The sequence below is a fragment of the Amborella trichopoda genome, chromosome 7 (assembly GCF_054954075.1).
Source record: "Amborella trichopoda isolate Santa Cruz 75 chromosome 7, AtrichopodaSantaCruz75HAP2 v2.0, whole genome shotgun sequence".
NCBI classification, from domain to species: Eukaryota; Viridiplantae; Streptophyta; class Magnoliopsida; order Amborellales; family Amborellaceae; genus Amborella; species Amborella trichopoda.
This window is the reverse complement of record NC_142342.1, coordinates 40672683-40695402: the sequence shown is the minus strand read 5'-3', so window position 1 is coordinate 40695402 and position 22720 is coordinate 40672683. Positions and strand designations below refer to the sequence as shown.

The 22720-nt window shown below is 32.3% G+C and overlaps 1 protein-coding gene across 17 annotated transcripts in view; it reads left to right on the top strand.

Annotated features, from left to right (window-relative positions):
• The first annotated feature begins 1566 nt into the window (after positions 1-1566).
• Positions 1567-22720, top strand: part of LOC110006642 (Pectinacetylesterase family protein) — a 51461-nt gene continuing 30307 nt past the window's right edge. For 6 of the 17 annotated variants that reach the window (XM_088871327.1, XM_088871331.1, XM_088871326.1 and 3 more), the window contains exons 1-3: positions 1569-1781; positions 2428-2510; positions 4073-4202. In XM_088871327.1, the coding sequence (XP_088727453.1) occupies positions 1613-1781; positions 2428-2510; positions 4073-4202 (382 nt within the window). In that variant the 5' untranslated portion in view covers positions 1569-1612. Of the gene's footprint in view, positions 2250-2427; positions 2511-3947; positions 3996-4072; positions 4203-22720 lie in introns of those variants that run through there. The other 11 variants (XM_088871316.1, XM_088871319.1, XM_088871320.1 and 8 more) reach the window with 11 other exon arrangements.

Below are 22720 nucleotides of genomic sequence, written 5' to 3'. Positions count from 1 at the left end.
TTTAGGATGTGTTGGTAAATATCAAATTGAATGGCTTGGGGGTGAGATTAAGAATTTTTTTAATGAAAATTTGTATTTGTTTAATGACACCCTCGCAACCGCTCATTTTAAAATTTAATGGACAATAATGATTGTTACCTCCAAACACAAAAGATAAATAGTATTTTTGTAGATAATCCCATAAATAAATATAGGGAAAGATGAGGACAGATAGAACAATTATAAAAAAAAAAACATAGGTATACTATGCTCCTATGGAGTATAATTCACTTGTACTCCCTCAGGAGACGTATTTGGTAGGAGAAAATGCATGGGGGAGAGAGAGAGGATTTATAGAGAGAGATTTGGCATTAGCAGTGAGAAGATTTTAGCACAAGTACACAGACAGAGAGACACTTGGTACAACTGGGCAAGAGAGCTCAATGACACGCCTCATCAGCTCTTTATAGTGGTGGGCCTACAAAGTCGATAAGGAAAAGGTTTATACAGAGCCGAGGCTCTAAACTATCAAATTAAACCCACCTCAAAATTTTCACGAGAAGAAGTTGTTTGACACCTAAATATTCAAATTGTCCATCTTGACGTTAAGATGTACAATCATAAGAAAAAAAATGAATTTCAAGTTCTGAAAATAATGCATCTTGTAGCGTATTTTTAGACTGTTAATTTACAAAATTTTTAAATTTTTATAGATCTGATAAATCTGTACTATATTTTGAGCTTCAAATTTTATAATTAAAAATAAAAAAATATATTTTACAGCTATCACAAAACTTTTCAATATTAAAACTATATTTCTTCGATACTTTTTGAAGGTATACTTTACTTTGATTGTTCATGGGGTCGGCTCTATTCAAACGGTTGATTGTTTGATAGGGCTGCATCTTTATTAAAACGAGTAAAGCGTCATCTTAAACCTCATTGAATTTTGTAATTTAAGATTTGAAAAATCTTTACATTGATCATATTGGCCTGAACATTATGGTTGTAATAAAAAAAAAGATTTTAAACTCTAAAAATAGTGTTTATCGTAGCAAATTGTCTAGACTGTCCATTTCGTTCTAAAAATAAGTATTTAGGATTCACAAGTTCTTTAAGATTTTTTGAGTTCCAAACTTTATAATTGGTGTTGAAAATTGATTTAGAACCGTCATATTGCTTTCATAAAGCCTAGGCCTTATAGAAACCTAATCACTCAGAGAGTATACGTGCCAACCAAATTGTTACAGTGGATCCAATTTCTGATTCCCTGTCAAAAACGAAACCGGATGGACGGTCCAGCACGCAAACGCATGCCCACCTAAATCATCCGCACCGTCCATGCTTCAATGGCAAACAAATTTACAAAAGAAGGAAATGCCGTTGCACAAAAAAACCGCAGAGACGACTAAATCACTGCAACAACGGGCGGTCTAGATTCCATCCAGGTCACGAGTTGCCACGTGGGAATTGGACGGCTGAGATGCACATCGACCAATTGGATCGAAAGATCAGGACCGTTAAATAATTATAAAGAGATCATATCCCTCAACAATAAAACAAAGGATTGCCCCCTTACCATATAAATATGAGAGGTAGAGAGAGAGAGAGAGAGAGAGAGAGAGAGACGAGAATGTTGTATTTTATTTTGGGCGGGTATTGGAAAATGAGGAAATATTTGGGTTTGTTTTTGGTATTTGCGCATTGGGTCTCTGAAACCCACTGCTCTGTGTCTCTGTCTGTGTCCTCTCAGCTTCTTGTTGGCATCACACTGGTTCCTGGGGCTCAAAGCAAAGGAGCAGGCAAATCTCTCTTTCTCTCTCTTCAATATTCTCTCTCTTCAATCTTTCTCTCTCTCTACATTTCTTTGTTTTGTGTATCTAAGTTGTGGAATTTTTCTCCCAAAAGAGATGCAGTTCCTTTCCTTTCTCCTTACTAAAACGGATTAAAGTTATCTGCTCTCTCCTCATATGTTCTCTCTCTCATGTGTTCTCTCTCTCTCATGTGAAAATGGAGGACCACTCTCTCTCTCATGTCTGCTCTCTCTTGTGTTTGATTTGCAGTCCCACTCTTTTCTATTCATTTTCTGACCATATCAGCCCTCTCAGTCATACTGATCATCTCTCTCTCTCTCTCTACTTTTTGCCCACCTCTCTACTCTCTCTCTCTCTCTTATTTTTGCCATCTCTCTCTCTCTTTCATGAACTTTTTGTCCATGTGTGAATCTGTTCCCCCAAAGTTGGATAGGTACAGGTACAAACCCACACTAAGTGAGTGAATTATGGCCTTTTTTTTTTAAAGAAAAAAAGATATAGCTTGATTACCCTAATTATGCTTATAGCTTGTCTTAATATAATTTTTTTTACAGTAATTATTTTTTTGATTATTTTTTTTCCCAGTAATTAAGATTGCATTTATGCTAAAATGAATGTGTTTATGTTTATACAGTTTGTTTAGATGGGAGCTTGCCTGCCTATCACTTACATAGAGGCTTTGGATCCGGATCTGACAATTGGCTTCTCCAATTTGAGGTACAATAAAATCAAATAAAATAAAAATTATTCAATTTTGGGTATTTTTTTTCCCTATTTGTAGATGGATTCAGTGTTTAGATTTTTTAGGGGTATTTGATTTTTAGAATATCAGATTTCCAAAACCGCATCTTTCATAAAAATGGATACCCCAAGTTCTATGATTCCCATGAATGTTGAGTATCCACTTTTTAGTGATAAATATAAGGCAACTCAATACTGCAGTATCCATTTACTTTAATGAAAAAGCTTATATAGAGTCGACGCTCTAAACAATCAAATGAGAGCCCACATAAACATTTTCACTAAAAGAGGTTGCTTTGATGTCTAAATATCCTCAAGTTAATCATCTCGACATCAAGCTGCATGGACATGTGAAAAAAAATAGATTTTAAATTTTAGTATTAGTGCATCGTATAACGCAGCTATAGACCGTCAATTTTCAAGATTTTCAAGTGTTTATAGATCAGCTCGATATACACTATTTTTTAAGCTTTAAATTTCTTAATTCGAGATGAAAATATATTTAAGACTTATCACAAAGATTTCTAGTATTGAAACCATATTTCTCAACACCACATGAATATGCATTTTACTTTGATTGTTTAGAGCACCGGCTTTATACATACTGCACCGCTACTTTTAAAACTTCTCTGTTATCGAACATTGAAAGTTGGTACTAGGAGAGGGTCTTCTAAAAATCAAACACGCCCTTAGATATTTATTATTTAAAAGATCTTAAAACTCTAAAACCTGAACCTAAAACGTTTAAGGATTTTAAACTTTTTTTTTTAAACCTTCGAGTAAAGAAAGTGGATTGTGTGAAGTAGACAGTCAATGTAGAACTTTATCAAAAAAATTTATAAATCCTGAATCACGAGAATACTGAATTTAGAGAGAGAGTCAAAGAATTCTTTCATAAAATTATGGAAAAATTGATCGCTCCCTACTTTGTCTCTCTAGCTCAAAACATCTTAGATCGGTCTTAAATTATGAAATGAGAATACAAGACCAAAATAAAAATTTGGAGAAAAACTTAAAATAATGAAGCGGTAAATAACGAAGAGAGATGAAATTATGAGAAAGAGCAATGATTGAAGGGGGGGGAGAGAGGTCCTTGTTGGGCTCGTCTTCTTTTCAACTTGATCAAAATTTATGATAACCGTTATCAATAAAGATCGTTATGACGGGCAGTTTAAAAAACGGCCAGAGAGCAGACAGAGACGTAATCATTGGGTTTGTCTTTTCTTCTACTTGGACATAATTTATGTTAGCCGTTACCAGCTTACCCTTATAAGAGGACGTTATAACAGTACGTTTAGAAATACGCATTATGCAGTCACGGCCGACGGCCGTTACAAATTCAACATCCGTTACGTTATATGGCCTTTTCCTAGATCTTGTTTATAAGTAGCTCTTCGTCTTTCGTTTGTCAGCAACTCTCCAAACCTCGCCGAATCTTGCAAAATTTCAGTCAAAATTTCGGTGAAATTTCGTTTGTTCCTTGTATTTTCTTTTTATTTAATTTATTTTAAAAAAGTTTACCTGTTTTTTTTTTCTAGGGTGGAGGTTGGTGTAATGATTTGGAATCATGCTTGGAGAGAACAAGAAACCACAGGGGATCTTCCCGCTTCATGAATAGACTCGAAGAATTTTCAGGCATTTTAAGCAATAACGCTTCTCAAAATCCAGGTATTTCACCCTCATGACCCGAATAAATTTGGGCCGGTATTTTTTTTAAAAAAATGTTATTCTTCAATTGTTTCGGTCTTGGAATGAGCGCTGGGCCAGCCTGGTTTAGCGGGGATAGGCTAGTACTGGGCTTCGGCTGACCCTATGGGCACAAGGGGCAGTCCAAGGCCAAGTCTAGCCCGAGCCCGGACCATTGCCACCCTTAGTCCTGGTTAAAATTGTATGAGTTTCCACTCTTACCTACAATCCTTCGTGTTTTGTCTCGAACTTTTGAAAAGGTTTGAAATTTCATAAATTTGGGTGTCTTTGTTTTTTTTTTCCCCAAAATTGAAGTTACTTTTTGGAAATTTCTTTGAATTTCTGCTCGATCAATGCTGGAAACTAAGGGGAGTGTTATTACTTCATATCTTTATTTTGAAAATAAATTTATGAGGAATAATTTTTTTTACTAACTTAAAAGGGGAAAAAAAAATTTATATAAGACTTAAAGTAAAGTTATAGTAATTTCTGTTTTATTTAGATAATGTAGATTTCAAACTATCTCAAATAAAGTGTGTTTTTTTTATGTTATTTTACAAGATGTGTTAAATCAACGGCGTCAAACTAAAAATACATAGTATAGAACATTAAAATCTTACTTTTGCATCTAAGGTTCTCACTTCAAATAAATCGTCCTTAGGAAAAAGCCTATATAAGACGTCAACTTTATATCATGGAAGTTAGGTACACCTCAAAAAGGCCAAATACGTTTTTCAGGCATTGAAAATCCCGATTGTGTGGATTAATGCATGTGTGGACATAAAAAAATAATAAGATTTTTAGTCTTAAAAATAGTGCATTTTGTAACACATTCTATAGACAGTCGATTTTCAAGATTTTTAAGTATTGCTCGACCATTAAAAGCTCTAAATTTCATAAAATGAATTTTAATGGAAAGAGTTTCAAAATTCTATATGTCGGAGTTTGAAGGTGAAGTCATACTTTGGATGTTTATGATGGACGCCATATGTAAACGACACCGCTCACTCAAATAAATAAAATACTATCTATTAAAAAAGAGTGCCGTTTGTATAAGGTGCCTACTTATACTATACAAGTAAGGCCACTTATACTATACAAGTAAGGCCATTTCTAAATTTTTTGTGAAGATAAAGTACAGGATCAAAACCCTTAGGATGGATTTAAAATCCGCATAATTATTTTTTATAAAATTTAAATTTCTAAAAAACAACGCAGATCAAACAGATCTATAAACATTTCAAAATCTTGAAAGTAGACAATTTAAATAACTTATTACAAGATCAAATATTTTTTTAACTTGGAATTCTCTTTTTTTCTTTATAACATACATTTTAAAATCGAGATGATCGATTAGAAAGTTTTCCAACTTCATAACACGCTTTTCTATGGAATTTTGAGATGCACCTTATTTCTACAATGTATTATTGCAACCTCATATAAACTTTTTACCTTAAAAAAATTCAGGGAATAAAAAGTTATTAAAAAGTATATAAAATATGTGATCGTTAATTAATTGAATGTGGCCCCATATTCCACATTCCAATCCCGTGGGTTTCACAAATTTTTAGTATTATTTTATTGAAAGCATGTTATGTTTGGACCCTCGGGTATTAAATGTGGTCAGCAATGGATTGGAATTTGGGAGTATGAAAACATGTTTGAGTAATGTGGCTCTCAAGATCTTGGTTGTGAATATGTTTCCTGACTTAAACTACTGTTTCAAAATCCGTATCGATGGGGTGCATCATCCACTTTATATATCTACGTTGAATTACTGGATTGGCAATCTGGATAGGTTCGAATCGACACTTTAAAAATATTAAAAATTAAAATAGGGTTTTATAGGGGAAAAAGTATATAAAGATGTCACAATCACTCTTCTCAATCAAATTTCAATTGAGTGGGTGGAAGAGTGTCATAGACTAGACTTAAAAGTTTCTTGAACTTAGTGACACATCTCAAAACATTGAATTTGACATTTAATGAGTAAGAATAATTGTGATCTCCTTATACCAAGGATAAATGGTCTCATAGTATACAATCCCTTTATAAAATGAGATCTGAAGGACACTTAAAACAAATATTAGATAAACTTACAAAAAGTAAAAATAAAAATATAAAATAAGGGTTTTTAGAGGGGTAGTTCCGGGTCAGGACCAATACTTCCTAGAACATGTTTGTTGCTGGCCAATTTAGGGTCCAGATCAACCATCTGGATCTAGAATAACTGGGTTTTAAAACATTGCTTGAAACACATCTTATATCATTACAAATGCATTTATGTAATTGACACTTAATAGAGGTGTTGTATACATGTCTAAAAAGGGGTATTGTACTTGACACTTAATAGAGGTGTCGTATACATGTTGAAGAGATCGACCATGTGTCAGTGTGCAGTAAGTATCGACACAGAGTTAAATCGAAAGACATGTGTGCCTATGTTTCATAGTTCTCAATCTCTTATTTTTAATTATAAACGAATTTATTTGAAGAAATCAAAATATATAATAATAATAATAAGAAAGTAAAAAAGTTTTACATTCCTTATTTTTATTGAAAAACAAGAAACGAAATGGTTATAATTTGAGAACTTTATTCATTGTATATGGACTTGCACTTTATTTGTTCAGACACTTATGTAAAATGATAGCTTATTTTAAAGAGAAAGTATACAAAGCGGCCGTTTACTTTTAAAGAGAAAGTATACAAAGAGGCCCTTTACTTTTAATACATTGAGGCCACAATCACTTTTGTCCATCAAATTTCGAATTGGATCGTTGTGAATGTGTCATTGACTAGAATCAAAATTCAAAAAAAAATTATTGAACTTTGTGACACACCCCAAGCCATCCAATTTGACATCTAATGTCTAGTACCAATTGTGACATCCTTATACCAAAAATAAATAGTCTAATAGTATACAATCCTTATTTTAGATCCACAATTCTAAAATAAAAAAAAATTTGTTTTTAACAATAACATATTGTAATTAAAAAGTTCAAAAAAAGTTACTAAATTATATATGCTTTTTTTCTTGAAAATAAAAACTTTAAGAAATTTATGACAAACATAAACTTTTCTTAATTATTACATGCAATGAATCCTCCTTATTAGAAGCGATTCACAATTTATAAGGAGACAGAAGGTACGCAAGGAAAGTCCACTTGTTCCCACTCTAATGAGAGTTCTCTACTTTGGAAAGACCAAAGACCCAATGGTTGTTAAATTGAGTGAGATTGTCTTTATTGCATGATGAAGACACACATATATCTTGAGAAATTTAAATTTAATGAAGATCAGTAGAAAGATATTAAGACCAGGGGTGGCAATGGGTCCGGTTAGGCTGGACCCAGACCTGAATAGTATCCGGGACCAGGTTTTAAACCCAAGCCCGACTTCTCGGGTCTAAAATTCGGACCCATACCCGGACTCGAGGTCGGGTCTACTCGTTGGTCGGGTCCATTGCCACACCGGTAAGAGAGTAATATGTATAAAATACAAAGAGATATTTTCAAGTGCAAGGGTCTTATTTAAGAAAACATAAAAAAAGTTTATATAAGGTCGTAACCTTATACTATAGAAGTGAGGTGCATCTAAAATATCCAGTAGAAAAGAATGTTTGGAATTTGAAAAACCTTCTAATTGATCGTATCGACCTCAAAATGCATGAATATAAGAAAAAACAAAAAAAAAAAAAGAATTTCAAATCTTTATAGCTTTGCTCAATCTATACCAATTTTTAGATTTTGAAATTTCATAATTAGGGTTAAACATAGATTTTCCAATTATTATAAGGTTTCAGACACCAAAACTACATCTTGCAGTAAAATTTAAGAAGGCACATTTCTTGTATGGTATAAAGTGAACACCTTATACAAAACCTCACCATTTAGAAAAAAACGATTCGCACAAGAGAAAACATTCACATGTAAATCGTGAGCATGTCATGAGTTTTCATATGGACAAGATGCATGGTTTATTTATTTTAATTTCGTTTGTTGGTGGCTGTGCATGTCATATATTTCTCTGTTAGGCCTTCTTTTCTCATGTACAGGTACATGTACTCGATCAAAGGGTTATGCAAGTTTTATAGAGTTCGTTCACAATAAAAACTTGTTTGAAATATTTTAGATGCACCTCACTTCTACTGGAATAATAACAATAAAAAAATGGAGAGGGGATGGCTAGGTTAAAACTAGAATATTTATCCTCTAATAGAATTGTATATAACAAGTGATGTAGGGAGAATATAAAATCAAAATAATAACAATAAAAAAAGAAAAGGTGATACAAGGAGAAAATAAAATCAGAATAATGACAAAAAAAAAATAAAGGGTAAGAGATAGGAGGATAAGGTTGGGTTAAAACTAGACTATTGATCATTGTATAACACACCGATATGTGGGGAGAAAATAAAATCAAAATAATAACAATAAAAAAGAAAAAGTGATATAGAGAGAAAATAAAATCAGAATAATAACAATAAAAATACATCACCAAAGTTTATTCCATTATCATTCACTCTTATCTTTACAATGAAAAATTCTCCCCTTTAAATAGAATAAAAAAGAAAAAAAACGATAACTAAGAAAACCTCTTTTTCTCATTGACTGAGACTTCCTCTCTCTTCATCCCCTTATTTTCTTTCTCCTCACGTTATCCCCCTATTTTCTCTCTTCTCACGTCTTAAAAGATTTGGATTCATAACTTTCCACTTTCTAAAAACCACCTCTACAAAATATCCATGTCATTTCTTCCCACAATTTTAGCTAATGAAGAAACTCTCTAAACTAAAAACCACTCTCTAGAAAACATTCATGTCTTCTCTTTCCACAATTTTAGCTAATGAAGAAACTCTCTTAAAAAAAAAGGACAAATATTGCCTACATTGTTAAAAAGATAAACATTGCTAATAAATTATATCTAAATCTTTTTTACCATGTTTAAGACCAACGATTTAGTCAACCGTCCCCACATCTCATCCAATGCAAGAAAAGGCTTAACACCCCTACTATGTAGCCCATAAAAATTCCTAACTAATAAATAAAAAATAGAAATTTGAATTTTTAAAATTTTTTTACATCATTCTCTCCGGGTTGGGAGAAGCTCGACCTCGAGCTTGATTCAAAGTAGATCTCATTCGGTTGGGAAAAGCTCAACCTCGAGCTTGATTCAAAGTGGATCTCCTTCGTCACCATACACTATTTTTTTAACTTAATCTTCTTCTTATCCTCTTCCTTAGCCAAATGTACCTCTATCTTCTTTTTTGGGCTCTCCTTGATCATTTGATTTTTTTCTGGAACTTTGTTCTTTTCGCCAAGGTACTTCTCATCACCGTGGACTATTATTTTTTGACCTTTATCTTCTTTTGGAACTTCATCCTTTTCGTCAACTGTACCTCTCATCACCATGGACTATTTCTTGAACTTTATCTTCTTTTGGAACTTCATCATTTTCCTTAGCCAAGATTATCTCTATCTTCTTTTTTGGCTCCCCATTCATCACCATGGACTATTTCTTGAACTTGATCTTCTTATGGAATTTCATCCTCTTCGTCATCTTCTTGAATTTTATCATCTTCGTCAAGTGTACATTTATCTTCTTTTTTAGGCATTCATATGCACTATGTCCATGGACTATTTTTTGAACTTGATTTTTTTTCTGGAACTTCATCCTCTTCGTCATCTTCTAGAATTTTATCATCTTCGTCAAGTGTACATTTATTTTCTTTTTTAGGCATTCATATGCACTATGTCCATGGACTATTTCTTGAACTTGATATTTTTCTGGAACTTCATTCTTTTCGCCATCTTCTGGAATGTCATCCTCTTCACCAACTGTACCTCTATCTTCTTTTTTGGGCATTCATGTGCACGGTGTCCTGGTTCATGTGACCATGTACTATTTCTTGAACTTGATTTTCTTCTGGAACTTCATCATCTTCGCCAAGTGTACCCTATCTTCTGTTTTTTTTGGCATTCATATGTATGGCGTCCTGGTTCATGGCATCGATAACATGTAAAATTTGCAATATCTTTTTTTTTATTAAATTTCGGTTGGCACGAAACTTCTTCTGGGTGTAAAATCATTCTTTGGTATGTAGTTTCTACTCGTAGAAGCTTCACTTAAAGTCCATGGTCGCCTTATTTAAAGCCCCAATTATGACATCCCTTCTCTCCCACTCCATCCCCGGAATGCACTATTCTTAGAGAGAAAAACACACTTCTACATCTTCTTAACCCATGAGTGCAGAGAATAAAGGCTCTTTTTTTTTTTTTTAGGGTACTCTTGGGAAGAGGTCCACATGTTCAATATAGAAAAACGTCATCGGTAATGGTAGGGTGAAGATGGTTGATGTAGAAAAACACCATCCTTAATGGTAGGATGAAGGCCATTTTGTCCTTTCGTTTCGTGGATGTTATTTCGAGCAACTAATCGATAAAACCCCCCCTATAGTATTCCACTTTTTCCTATCGAAGATTTTAGAGTTCTTGAAATAAAATTTGCTATGATCTGCAGAAAGACAATTTTCTTTCAACTTCTTTTTTATCTTTTGCAGGTCATTAATTTTTCATTTCCCACTACGAAGTTGATATTGTTGAACTTGTTCCCACCATGTTGCAGTATACCCACGAAGCTTGGTAGCAACAAGTTTAACCTTACGTTCCTTGGTCGTTAATTTTTCATTTCCCACTACGAAGTCGAGATTATTGAACTTGTTCCCACCATGTTGCAGCATACCCACAAAACTTGTAGCAACAAGTTTAACCTTACGTTTCTTTGAAAATTCACTACATTCAAAATAATTCTCAATTGCACTTAACCAATCAATAAAAGCTTCGATGTAGAGTTTACCATGAAATTTCGAGAAATCGACTTTAATACCAAAATCTTGTGGTCACTCTATAAGAAGCGAATCTTAACGGTAATATTGATCATGCTCGAAATAAACACCCGGAGTTTGTTGTGGGACTACTGGTGCAAGATCAATGTGGCTGCGAGCATCTTCTTCACGATGGACATTGTTCTCCAATTGTTGTAACCTTTGATCCGACCGTTGCATCCCCTGGTTCATCTCAGGTACTTCAGCTCAAACATCTAACTTGTCCCTAGGGATTGTCTATAGCAAGAGTAGGATTAGATTGATTAGTTGTTGGTGGCATTGCAAAAACAACTTGATCTATGGATCTTACTTGCTTTGATACCAATGCATCCCCTTGTTCATCTCACGTACTTCGACTCGAACATCCTCTAAGGCTTTAGCCAAATTTTCTATAGCTTGTCCCCGGCTTATAGGAGTAGGATTAGCTTGATTAGCTTTTGGTGTCATTGTAAAAAAACCGGATCTATAGACCTTACTTGCTCTGATACCAATTGATTATTCTCTCTAGATATAACTTACTTGGATACCAAACTGATGCAGGGAGAAAATAAAATCAGAATAATAACAATAAAAAAAGAAAACCGGATCTATAGATCTTACTTGCTCTGATACTAATTGATTGCTCTCTCTAGATCTAACTTACTCAGGTACCAAACTGATGCAGACAGAAAATAAAATCTGAATAATAACAATAAAAAAAAGAAAAGGTCAAGAGAATTAGCTTGATTAGCTTTTGGTGGCATTACAAAAAAACTGGACCTGGATCTTGCTGATACCAAGTGATTGCTTTCTTTAGATCTAACTTGTTCTAATACCAAACTGATGTAGGAAGAAAATAAATTCAGAATAATAACAATAAAAAAAGAAAAAATTGAGAAAATATGCTCTCTCTCAAACTCTATGAGGGAACTATCTAACTATCTCAAAATCAAATTTTATTCCATTCGCATTCACTCTTATCTTTACAATGAGGGGTTTTTCCCCTTTAAATATAATAAAATATATATAAACAACAACTAAAAAAGAGTTCTCTCTAGAGAGACTTTCTTTCTCCCTATCTTCTCTCTCTTCATCCCACTATTTCCTCTCTACACACGTCATCCCCCTATTTTCTCTCTCCTCACGTCTTAAAAGATTTGGATTGATAACTTCCCCCCTTCTAAAAACCACCCTCTAGAAAATAGCCGTGCTATCTCTCCCCACAATTTTAGCTAATGGAGAAACTCTAAAAAAAAAAGAAAAAAAAAGGCAAATTGTTGCTCTCCCCACAATTTTAACTAATGGAGAAACTCTCTAAAAAAGACAATCTTTGCCTACATTGTTAAAAGATAAACATTGCGAATAAAATCTATCTAAATTTTTTTTATCCTACCAAAGACCAACGATTTAGTCAACCCTAAGTTTCCCCACATCTCACCCAATACAAGAAAAGGCTTAACGCTCTTACCATGTAGCCCATAAAAATTCCTAACTACTAAAAATAAAGAAAAAATAAAAATTTGAATTTTCTAAATTTCTCTGCATCAACAAGACATTGTAATTGTTTAGCAATTTCTTTGTTAATTGTCTAATAGAATTGTATATTACAAGACAATCTAACTGTTCTAAAAAAATTTGCAATTTTTTATTAATTGTTTAATAGGATTGTAAATTACAAGACAATCTATGGTACATGAAGGTAAAAATCGCTCATAGCCATCTGATATGAAGTTGAATAGATTTGAGTGTGTCAAAAAGCGCAATAAATTTTTTTTTTGGACTTGAGAAGAGTCAATGACTCACTCTCAATTACTTGATTTCACATTTAATGGCCATGACCTCTTTCTATTAAAGGTAAATGATGTTATTATGTACTCATCCAATACTTTTGACCTAGAAATCAATTATTCCAAAATATTCCAATTTATAATTCAGTCAACATTAACACTTGATATAATCTATCAATTCATAGGTGTACATCTAAGGGAAGGGCATGAACCATTGGTCTAGATGAGGAGCCTACATATATTCTGTAGAGAAATTCAAATTATGACATTTCTTTTAAACTAGGTAATACAATTAAATAGTGCACATTAAAATTCTCCAAGTAAATCCCAAAAGAAAAATTGGAATAATGGGATAAAGTAAGAATATCACACCCTAAAAAAATCTCAAGTCAAACCCCAAAGAAAATAAATAGTAGAAACATTGATGAAGTAATTATCATGGGAGCTCCATTATTTGTCATCCTTTTTCCATGAATGTCCTAAACAACTAACCTCTTTTCTTCTTTTTTTTGTTTGAAGATGTTTATACATAAAAGGTGGGAAAACTATGAGTTTAATTTTTTAAAAATAAATCACTAACAAAATTAGTTATGAAAATATTAATGATCCAAATAGGGAATCGCTTGATTCAGACCGGATTGAGACCTTGGCAATTTTGGAAGAAAAAGCCAAAAAATCAAAAGAATCTCTCAATCATATAGGTTGAGTCGGATCGGAGACTCGGCCATTAACCCAGCATGTGATCCATTTAAGCTCGGCAACAAACAAGTCAAAGTGTCTGTCCTACATTTCACACACTAGATAAACACAATCAAATTTTTTTTACCTCAATTACATATGTAAGTGGGGATTTTTTTCCCTTCTTTTTGTTGAGTTCTAAATCAAATTTTATTTAGAGGGTCGCAAGGTGATTTGAAGTTTTTAGAGGTTCTGCACCCATCTCAAAAAGTGGATTTAAGATTGAGGAAAGTTTTAGTCTAAAATTCCTTAGGACACATATGAAATTTTGGTGTTACATAAATTTGTCCATTTATGTGCTATGGTAGGCTATGTGTACAGTAACACCCATTGGCTTGTTTTAAAACACCTCAAAAAATATACTGTGTACACTGTATGACACTATGGCTCATATGAATCAATTTGACACAGTTGGATATTTGTCTCCCCAATCTATTGTTTCAAATGGTTATATGCTCTCGCAGGACCATATTGATCATTATGTACTTTGGGTAATCCATATTTTAGGAACCCTAATTTTGGGGATGAAATCTCCTTAACCTAGTAACCAACCTTAAAACACAAAACTATATAAACTCAATATGTGCTTTAAAAATACTGACATCCTACAATTGAACCAACGTTTTTAAGAATTCTAGATCGGATTGGAACCGTTCGATCCAACCGAAGAATCGGTAGGGTTGTCTTGCTTTCTTGAATATATTGGGAATTGTAGTAACATTGACTGATTCAATGGGTCAGATTGGTGATCCACGGTATTGAAAACAAAAAAGAGAAAAAAAGACAAATTCAAGGGATGAAAAAGGGGGAAAATTACTTAAAATCAAAATCAATTATTTTCTTTCATCCTATGAATCTAGTTCAATAAGAAAAGAAAAAAAAAAAAAAAAAACCCAAATCAAAATAAGAGATCGAGCTCAAAATGAAACAGAAAACCCAGATTTTCATCTTTTGTTTTCATCTAATAGGAGCTATTAGTCCAGAAAACTAATTTAGATCCTTAGAGTAATTGAGAGATGATCAAAATTGTGTTTTCTTAAGAAAAAATAGATAAAACAAACATAGGAGGTGAGAATAAAATGGCAAAAATCTGACAGGAAAAAAAATCATAAATCAATATTATATTTTTTTATATTTTGGTTTCGACAAAGTTGTTAGGGATTTTTAAATTAATGTAATAGGAACATTTTGGTGCAACTTTAACAGTATTTATTGTTGAAACAATGAGAAAGAAAGCAAATATTTCCAATTTTGAAGACTCAAACCTCCCTAAATTTGTTTGGACGTTGTTTTCTATTTTGGTTATTAACTGAAGAAATGGTTGTATAGATAGAAAATAACGCTTAAAAACTAAGAATGCTACCTTATAATGTAGAACTACGGATGCCCCTCAAAAATCAATCGGAAAAGGTAGTTTTAATATTGAAAAACCCTTTGATTGATCATCTCGACATCAAGATATATGACTATGAAAAATAAAAAGATTTTAAGTCTTAGAAATAATGTATTTTACAACATATTATCTACACCGTCCATTTTCAAGATTTTCATATGTTTATAGATCTACTTGATTTTAGCCATTTTTGAAATTTAAAATTATATAATTAGATATAAAAATAAATTTTGAGATAATTCTAAGAACATTTTACATCAAAATTATGTACCATGATAAAATTTGAAGGTCACTTTACCTCTACACCTACGGAGGCGTCTGTATGCCAACTGCATACTTTTGATAATAACTTCATGACTTCTTAAAAACAAACTGAGCCGACTTGATCTGTTCTACCTGAGTTGGCCCATCAAGTTTTTGTTTTAAATTGTTACATAAAAGGTTCGGTTTGTATAGAGCCTTAGGCTCTAAACGATCAAATTAGAGCTGACCTTTAAATAGTATAAAAAAATATGGTTTCAATACTGGAAATCTTTGGGATAGCCTTAAAATATATTTTCATCTTTATTTATAAAGTTTAAAGATTAACAAATAGTGTAGATTGACAGATCTATGAAAACTTGAAAATCTTGAAAATTGACGGTCCAAAAATGCATTACAAAATACACTATTTGCAAAACTTGAAATCCACTTTTTTCTCGTGTCCATGTATCTTGATGTCGAGATGATCAACTTGAGGATATTTGGGCATCAAAACAACATCTTATAGTGAAATTTTTGACGTAGGTTTTGATTTGATTGGTCAGAGTCTCGGCTCCATATAAACTTTTCCCATATATAAATCGTCGAGTTTTTAAACATTGTTACATGCCGTAATACACAAATACTAAGGGGAAATACTAAGGGTATTGTTTATTTCCCTAATCATCTAGTTTAATATCTAACAGTTAATAATGATTGTGATCTCTTTTTATAAAAAAAAATAGTTTTATTGTATACATTTTTTTTTTTTAAAAGAAAGTTGAGGATTACATGTAATCAAATTTTTCATAAAAGGTCATAAACACCCTAAGTTGAAAATTCTAAATTAGACATATAGGGTGTGATTTCTATACGAAGTCAGGGAAAAATTATCTCAAACTTCAAATATGGTCAATGGTACATCTTATTTAACATCTGATGAATAGAGTAATTGTGAACTTATGCAAAAAATAAACAATTTTAATGCGAGGGCCTCTGTGTACACCCTTGCCTTTTCATCACATTATGATATTAAGTTGAGTTAATTGCTATGATTATTAAAAGGGTGAGGTTTGTATAGAGCCTAGGCTCTAAACAATCAAATTAGAGCCTACGTTTAAGTAGCATCCAGAAATGTGGTTTCAACATTGAAAATCTTTGTGATAACCTTAAAATATATTTTGATCTTTATTTATAAAGTTTAAAGCTTAAAAAATGGTGTAGATCGACAGATCTATGAAAACTTGAAAATCTTGAAAATTGACGGTAAAAAAATGCATCACAAAATACATTATTTCCAAAACTTGAAATCAATTTTTCCTCATATCCATGCATCTTGATGTCGAGATGATCAATTTAAGGATTTTTGGGCATCAAAACAATCTCGTCTAGTGAAATTTTAGAGGTAGGCCAGAATGTGATTGTTTAGAGCCTCGGCTCTATATAAACTTTTCCCTTGTTAAAATGATGGATTTAACAACATGCTTCTCCTAAATAGGGAAGGAAATTTCTCCAAGTGAGAAGTTGACTTTTTTAATGACAAGTTTCTCTTCATTTTATAACATGAAGCCGGTTCGACACATTATGCGCCAGATCGACTTTTTGTCTCTATTGAAGCTATGTGTCGAACCGACTTCTTGTCTTTATTGAAACCGATATGATACACATTATATTATACTGTCTTCATTATAAGCCATGAAGTCAATCTTGCATAATGTGTGTTGGATCAGCTGCAATTGGGAACATAGCTACTCTAACACACATTTTGTCGAACTGACTTCATTATTAATAATGTAACCGGTCTAATACAATGTATGTAGGATCGGCTTTAATAGAGACAAAAAACTAGTTTGACTTTGACACATAGCCTCAATAGTGATAGGAAACAAAGAGAAAATGTGACTATAAAAAGTGCATTTTTATTAGAAAAGAGGCAACATTTTTACTTGGAGGAGTGGATTCAAAACAAAATAGTGTTGTGTATAAAAATTATTGCGAGGTGGCATGCTTAGAAAATTAATTTTTCCTAAACAAAAAGGAGAGAGGGGAGTTATATACTTCCACATATGGATCATAGTGTTCTTAAATAACATGTTTGCAGACATACCAGATGCATGCTTGTTAAATGTGGGGTACGCATACTAGCCATCCACCCTCTGTTCCCATTGACGGATGGTTGAGATGAGCTATAGTTAGAGTGGGTGTCAATTAGGTGGGGTCGCGCCCCATATTGATATAGTGCTCGCAACACTCTCATTGTAATTAATCCAACGGTGGCAAGGGGCTATGAGATGGCACCTCATTCAAAGACTTATTTTTCTATATTCGAAAAATGTTAGACTGGGAAAGGGATTGGGGTTGCTGTAGTAGCACCCCCACATCCTAATCATCACATTGGGTTTCTATTCCCACTGATACCATCCTACTAATTTGAAAAAGACAGGTAGGTGCCTTACTTCCCTAATGAATTATCCAAAAATAAAATAAAAATTATTATACTCATGCTATAGTATAAAATTCATGCTCCGTCAGGTAAAACCCAATCTAGTATTAACAGATTTTGAGGATACAACATCTTCAAGCCATAGGCTAATCCAAATAAAAACAAAAGCACTGACCACCCATTTTTTAGAGAGTGAGATCTAAGTGTTAGAAAGCTCAAAATTCAAAACTTTTCTTTTGAAAATCATCAGTTAATATTTAAGTGACTCCAAAAATTTTAGATTGAATTCATAGACAAATTAATAAGGGTGCGGTTTGTATAGAGTTGAGGCTCTAAACATCAAAATAAAACCCACATGCAAATAGTGTCAAGAAATATAATTTCAATACTGGAAATCTTTGTGATTGTCTTAAAATACATTCTCATCTCTAACTATAAAATTTAAAGCTTAAAAAATAGTGTAGATTGAGCAGATCTATGAAAATATTGAAAATTGACGGTCCAAAATGCATTGTAAGATGCACTATTTTCAAAACTTGAAATCTATTTTTTTTTCTCATGTCTATGCATCTTGATGTCAAGATGATCAATTTGAGGACATTTAGGCATCAAAACAACGTCTTCTAATGAAATTCTTGAGGTGGGCTCTAATTTGATTGTTTAGAGCCTAGGCTCTATATAAACTTTTTCCAATTAATAAATATCAAGACATCACCATCCAAACATTAGTCAATAGAACACCTCTACGGTTCCCTCATTATTTTATTTTTCCTCAGGGAAAATGGTGATTTTACCATGGTTTTGAAATTTCTTTTATTGGCTAGTTTAATTATGGGGTAATTAACGTAAAGGAAAGTATAGAATGAGACCATTTACTTTTGGTACAAGGTGAGACATTAATCTTGACCATTAGATGTGAAAATGAGTGGCTGCAATTATTCTATTGACCAAGCTCAAACTTCAAAAGAAATTTTCGCGAACTTTGTGATACATCCAAGCTTCCAAACTTCACATTGGATGGTTGTAAGTAATTGTGGCCACTTTGTATGAAAGGTAAATGGTCTCATCGTATACAATCTCTCGACATAAATATCTATTTATTTATTATGATATTTAAAAATAGTCTCACAATTTTCAATTTTTTTTGGCGGTGTCCCTTTTCTTCACCCTTTTGTAACTTTTTTCCATTATACCCTACGGTTGGAATTATTGGTTCTTAATTGAAGGCATATGGATTTGGGAACTAATAGTTCTGAAGCATATTTTTCATTGTTTTTGAATAGTTCGGTACCTGTCGATTCATTATTTTGAACCGGTGCACATGGGAAAATGCAGTTCGGAACTAGCAATTCCTATCTCTAAAACGAGGGAGAGGTAGTTCGGAAATGACAATCTGAACTGCATTTTTAACAATCCTGAACCATTCAAAAATGGGAAAAAGACAATTCAAAACTGTTAGGTTCTGATCGAGCTCAGTGTTTGGACCTAACCGTAAACCCAAAAGGGCATGCTTTGGACCTATAGTTATGAAATAGGAAAATAGCCGGGGCTTAATTGGTTAGCGCTCGACGATTTGCAATACTATGTCTTAGGCTCAATTCCTACAAAGGGTAGGGGCCCTCTCCCCACTTACTCACCCTAAAAAAAAAAAACCTATAAGTTATGAAATTCATTTTGTTCGGAAGGACTTGTTATGACTAGAGGGTATTTAGAAAAAAGAGAAAAGAAAAAAGGCAAGAAAAAGTAACATCCCCTTACTAGAGGGTATTTAGAAAAAAAAGAAAAGAAAAAAGGCAAGAAAAAGTAACATCCCCTTACTAGAGGGTATTTAGATAAAAAAGAAAAGAAAAAAGGCAAGAAAAAGTAACATCCCCTGACTAGAGGGTATTTAGAAAAAAAAGAAAAGAAAAAAGGCAAGAAAAAGTAACATCCCCTGACTAGAGGGTATTTAGAAAAAAAAGAAAAAAAAAAGGCAAGAAAAAGTAACATCCCCTGACTAGAGGGTATTTAGAAAAAAAAGAAAAGAAAAAAGGCAAGAAAAAGTAATATCCCTGTAAACTTGAAAATTTTTAGAACATTTTTAAATAAAACAACAATAAGGAGATATCTATGTTAATTTCCCATAAATATAAGGCTAGATGAATTATGAAGAGCAGTAATTTAAAAATGGCCGGGCCGACTTAGAATTACTTGTGTCATTTCGCATGATTTTAAACTTTTTTTTTTCTCATTTCTCATGATTTTAAACTTTTTTTTACTAACATTATTAAACCAATACCAATTGGACTTGAAACTGCTCAAGTGGGATCCCTGAAATCGGAATCGAACTCTCGACGAATCCAAATTCGATTTTTGAAACACTGATCATGGCATTTCAAATGTTGGACAACCTCTGTGATTAATGCATGTGCACTATGCATATGGGCACCATTTTGTATCATTTTCATTTGAAAATAAAATGGAATTTCCTTTCAATAAAAATAACAAATAAGAAATTACACGAAAAATATTGTTATCATGGTTGGAGTCTCCCTCCACCAGGGAGTTTTTAAGTTCATTTTCTCGTAATTCACCCCTTTTTTTCTGCTAAAAATGGAGGAAAAGATCAGTTGTTATGTAACAAATTTGGATGGTGAAACCTCTAGCTTATATACTCAGTAAAAAGCATATTGATTCTCTCTCTCTCTCTCTCTCTCTCTCCTTTTTTTATTTTTATTTTTATTTTGTATATTTTTTTATCGAAGTTTATTCCATATATATAATGTGGGGCTTCATTATTACTTAAATGGGGTTATTTAATTATTTTTTAAATGTTAATTTTATTCAGTTGGAAATTCATAAGAGCTTTATAGAAAAATTTTAAGATAGAGTTGACCTTAATTATGATTAAAAGGTTCTCCTTTATTAGTGGACATCGGACGGTTGATGAGTAACTTGCATTTTATTTGAATTCCAGATGAAACCATACTGTGCATTTCCAAAATGATTGCGCCTATTTTCAATAGTCTACTAATTTATTCATTTTTTTAGATTAAGAAAATATGACTTTCTAGTAAATTTACGAATAATAATAATAGCAACTATATCTTGACTCTTCTTATGAGAGAGAAGAAAATTTTTTATTTATTTTCCGAATTTAAAAGTAGTTTTTTGTATTTCATATTTTATACCCATCTTATTTTTTGAGAATATATAATGCCTTTAAGCTTTGTCCTTTCTTTACGCATGAGCTAAAATTTGGTATGTTAATTCTTCTCATAATCATGTACTTATAAACTAGAAGAAAAAATTTATATAAGGTTGACACCTGAAATTGTAGAATTAAGGTGTGACTAAAAAATCCACCCGAAAAGGCCGTTTTGACGTTTTTAATTGATCATCTCGACATCAATATGTATGGGTATGAAAAATTAAGAAAATATATTTTAAGTCCCAAAAAAAGTACATCTTGTAACACATTATCTTGACCATCTATTTTAAAAATTTTCATGTGTTTATAGATCTGTTTGATTTGAAACATTTTTAGTTTTTTAAATTTTTTAATAAGATAAAAATAGATTCTTGGAACTTCCTAGGCACCAAAATTGCTCCTAATGACATAGTTTGGAGGTATGCCTTACTTTGATTGTTTAAAGATGTGACTTTATGCAAAACGCTTATTATTGTAGGGGTGTTTTGACTATTTATTACGTTGAAATTATTTTTAATATTTTCATAAGTTTGTGACGGTGAGAAATACATAAATACTAAATTTGAGATACAAAAAATTAAAATAAACTATATGTTTTCAAATTGTGGGATTGGAATTTAACCTTTCAAATTCAAGGAGCTATTTTTTAATTTTTTAAAACAAAACATGATTTTTCCTGTAAATCTCCCTATTATCAAGGTTGTTTTGGAGTCAAAAAATAAAAATTTATCATCTTGAGTTTCTTGAATAATAGTGATTCTTAAGTGATTATGCAAATTTCAAGTAGGAAAAAATCTTAACTAGCCCGAGGGTGTAAAATAGTGTACCATGCGATGAATTACATGGAATCTACAAATCCAATACGTAACAATTTTTTTTTTTTTGTTAAAAAAAATTAAATTCCACATCTATGAAATATATTTTCAAAGACTTTCATAAAGTCTAGGCCTTATGAAAAAAAGGTGAAGTATCAACTCCAATCCTTGTCTAGAAAGCACTATGAGCATTAGAAATCTCCATGACCGGTCTAAAATCAATTTCCAACATTGACTATAAATTTTGAATCTAAAAGAAATACATAACTTGTCATATGTAAACACTTATTTTTAGAACAAATGGATAGTCTACACAATGTATCACAATATGGGAAATGATCTAATGCAACGGTTGTATAGAAGTATAATGGAATCACACTTCTAGAAAACCATATGTTTGTCATTTGTATGACTCCAATTTTGCACACACATTCTCTTCATCCTCATAATCAATCATACGAAAAAAAATTCAATTTGTATCCTAGATATGGTCAAAATTAGTACACATCCATCGATGAATCTCGGCCATCCATTTGATGAATTTCAATATCCAGGCTTTAACAAATTCAAAATCACAATTTTATTTTTTAGTATTATTAATCTAATGATGATAACGCTATATAAAAATTTTGGAAATAAAAAAATCATTCTAAGGCCTATATCTAACCATCTCAATAAAATAGACGGCTTATATTAATTGGGCTAAAATGAAAACTTTCTAAAGCATTATACTACTATACAACTGTTGCATGAAATCATTCCCCATCACATTATACATTATTTTTAAAGTTCAAAATCCTATTTTTTTTGCCAACATAATGATCAAGGCGGAGATGATCGATTCGAAGGTCTATCAAAAACATTTTCCCATTTTCAAAGCACCCAAACTCGACGATGGAGCTTTACTTTTTATGGTGAAGCCGAGGTCTCACACTTTTCTCAAAAGCAATAATTACAAAATTGGGATTTGTTTTGGTTGCCGTTTCTGTAAGGTTGCAAGCTTAAACAATCTAATTAAAGTGCACTTTA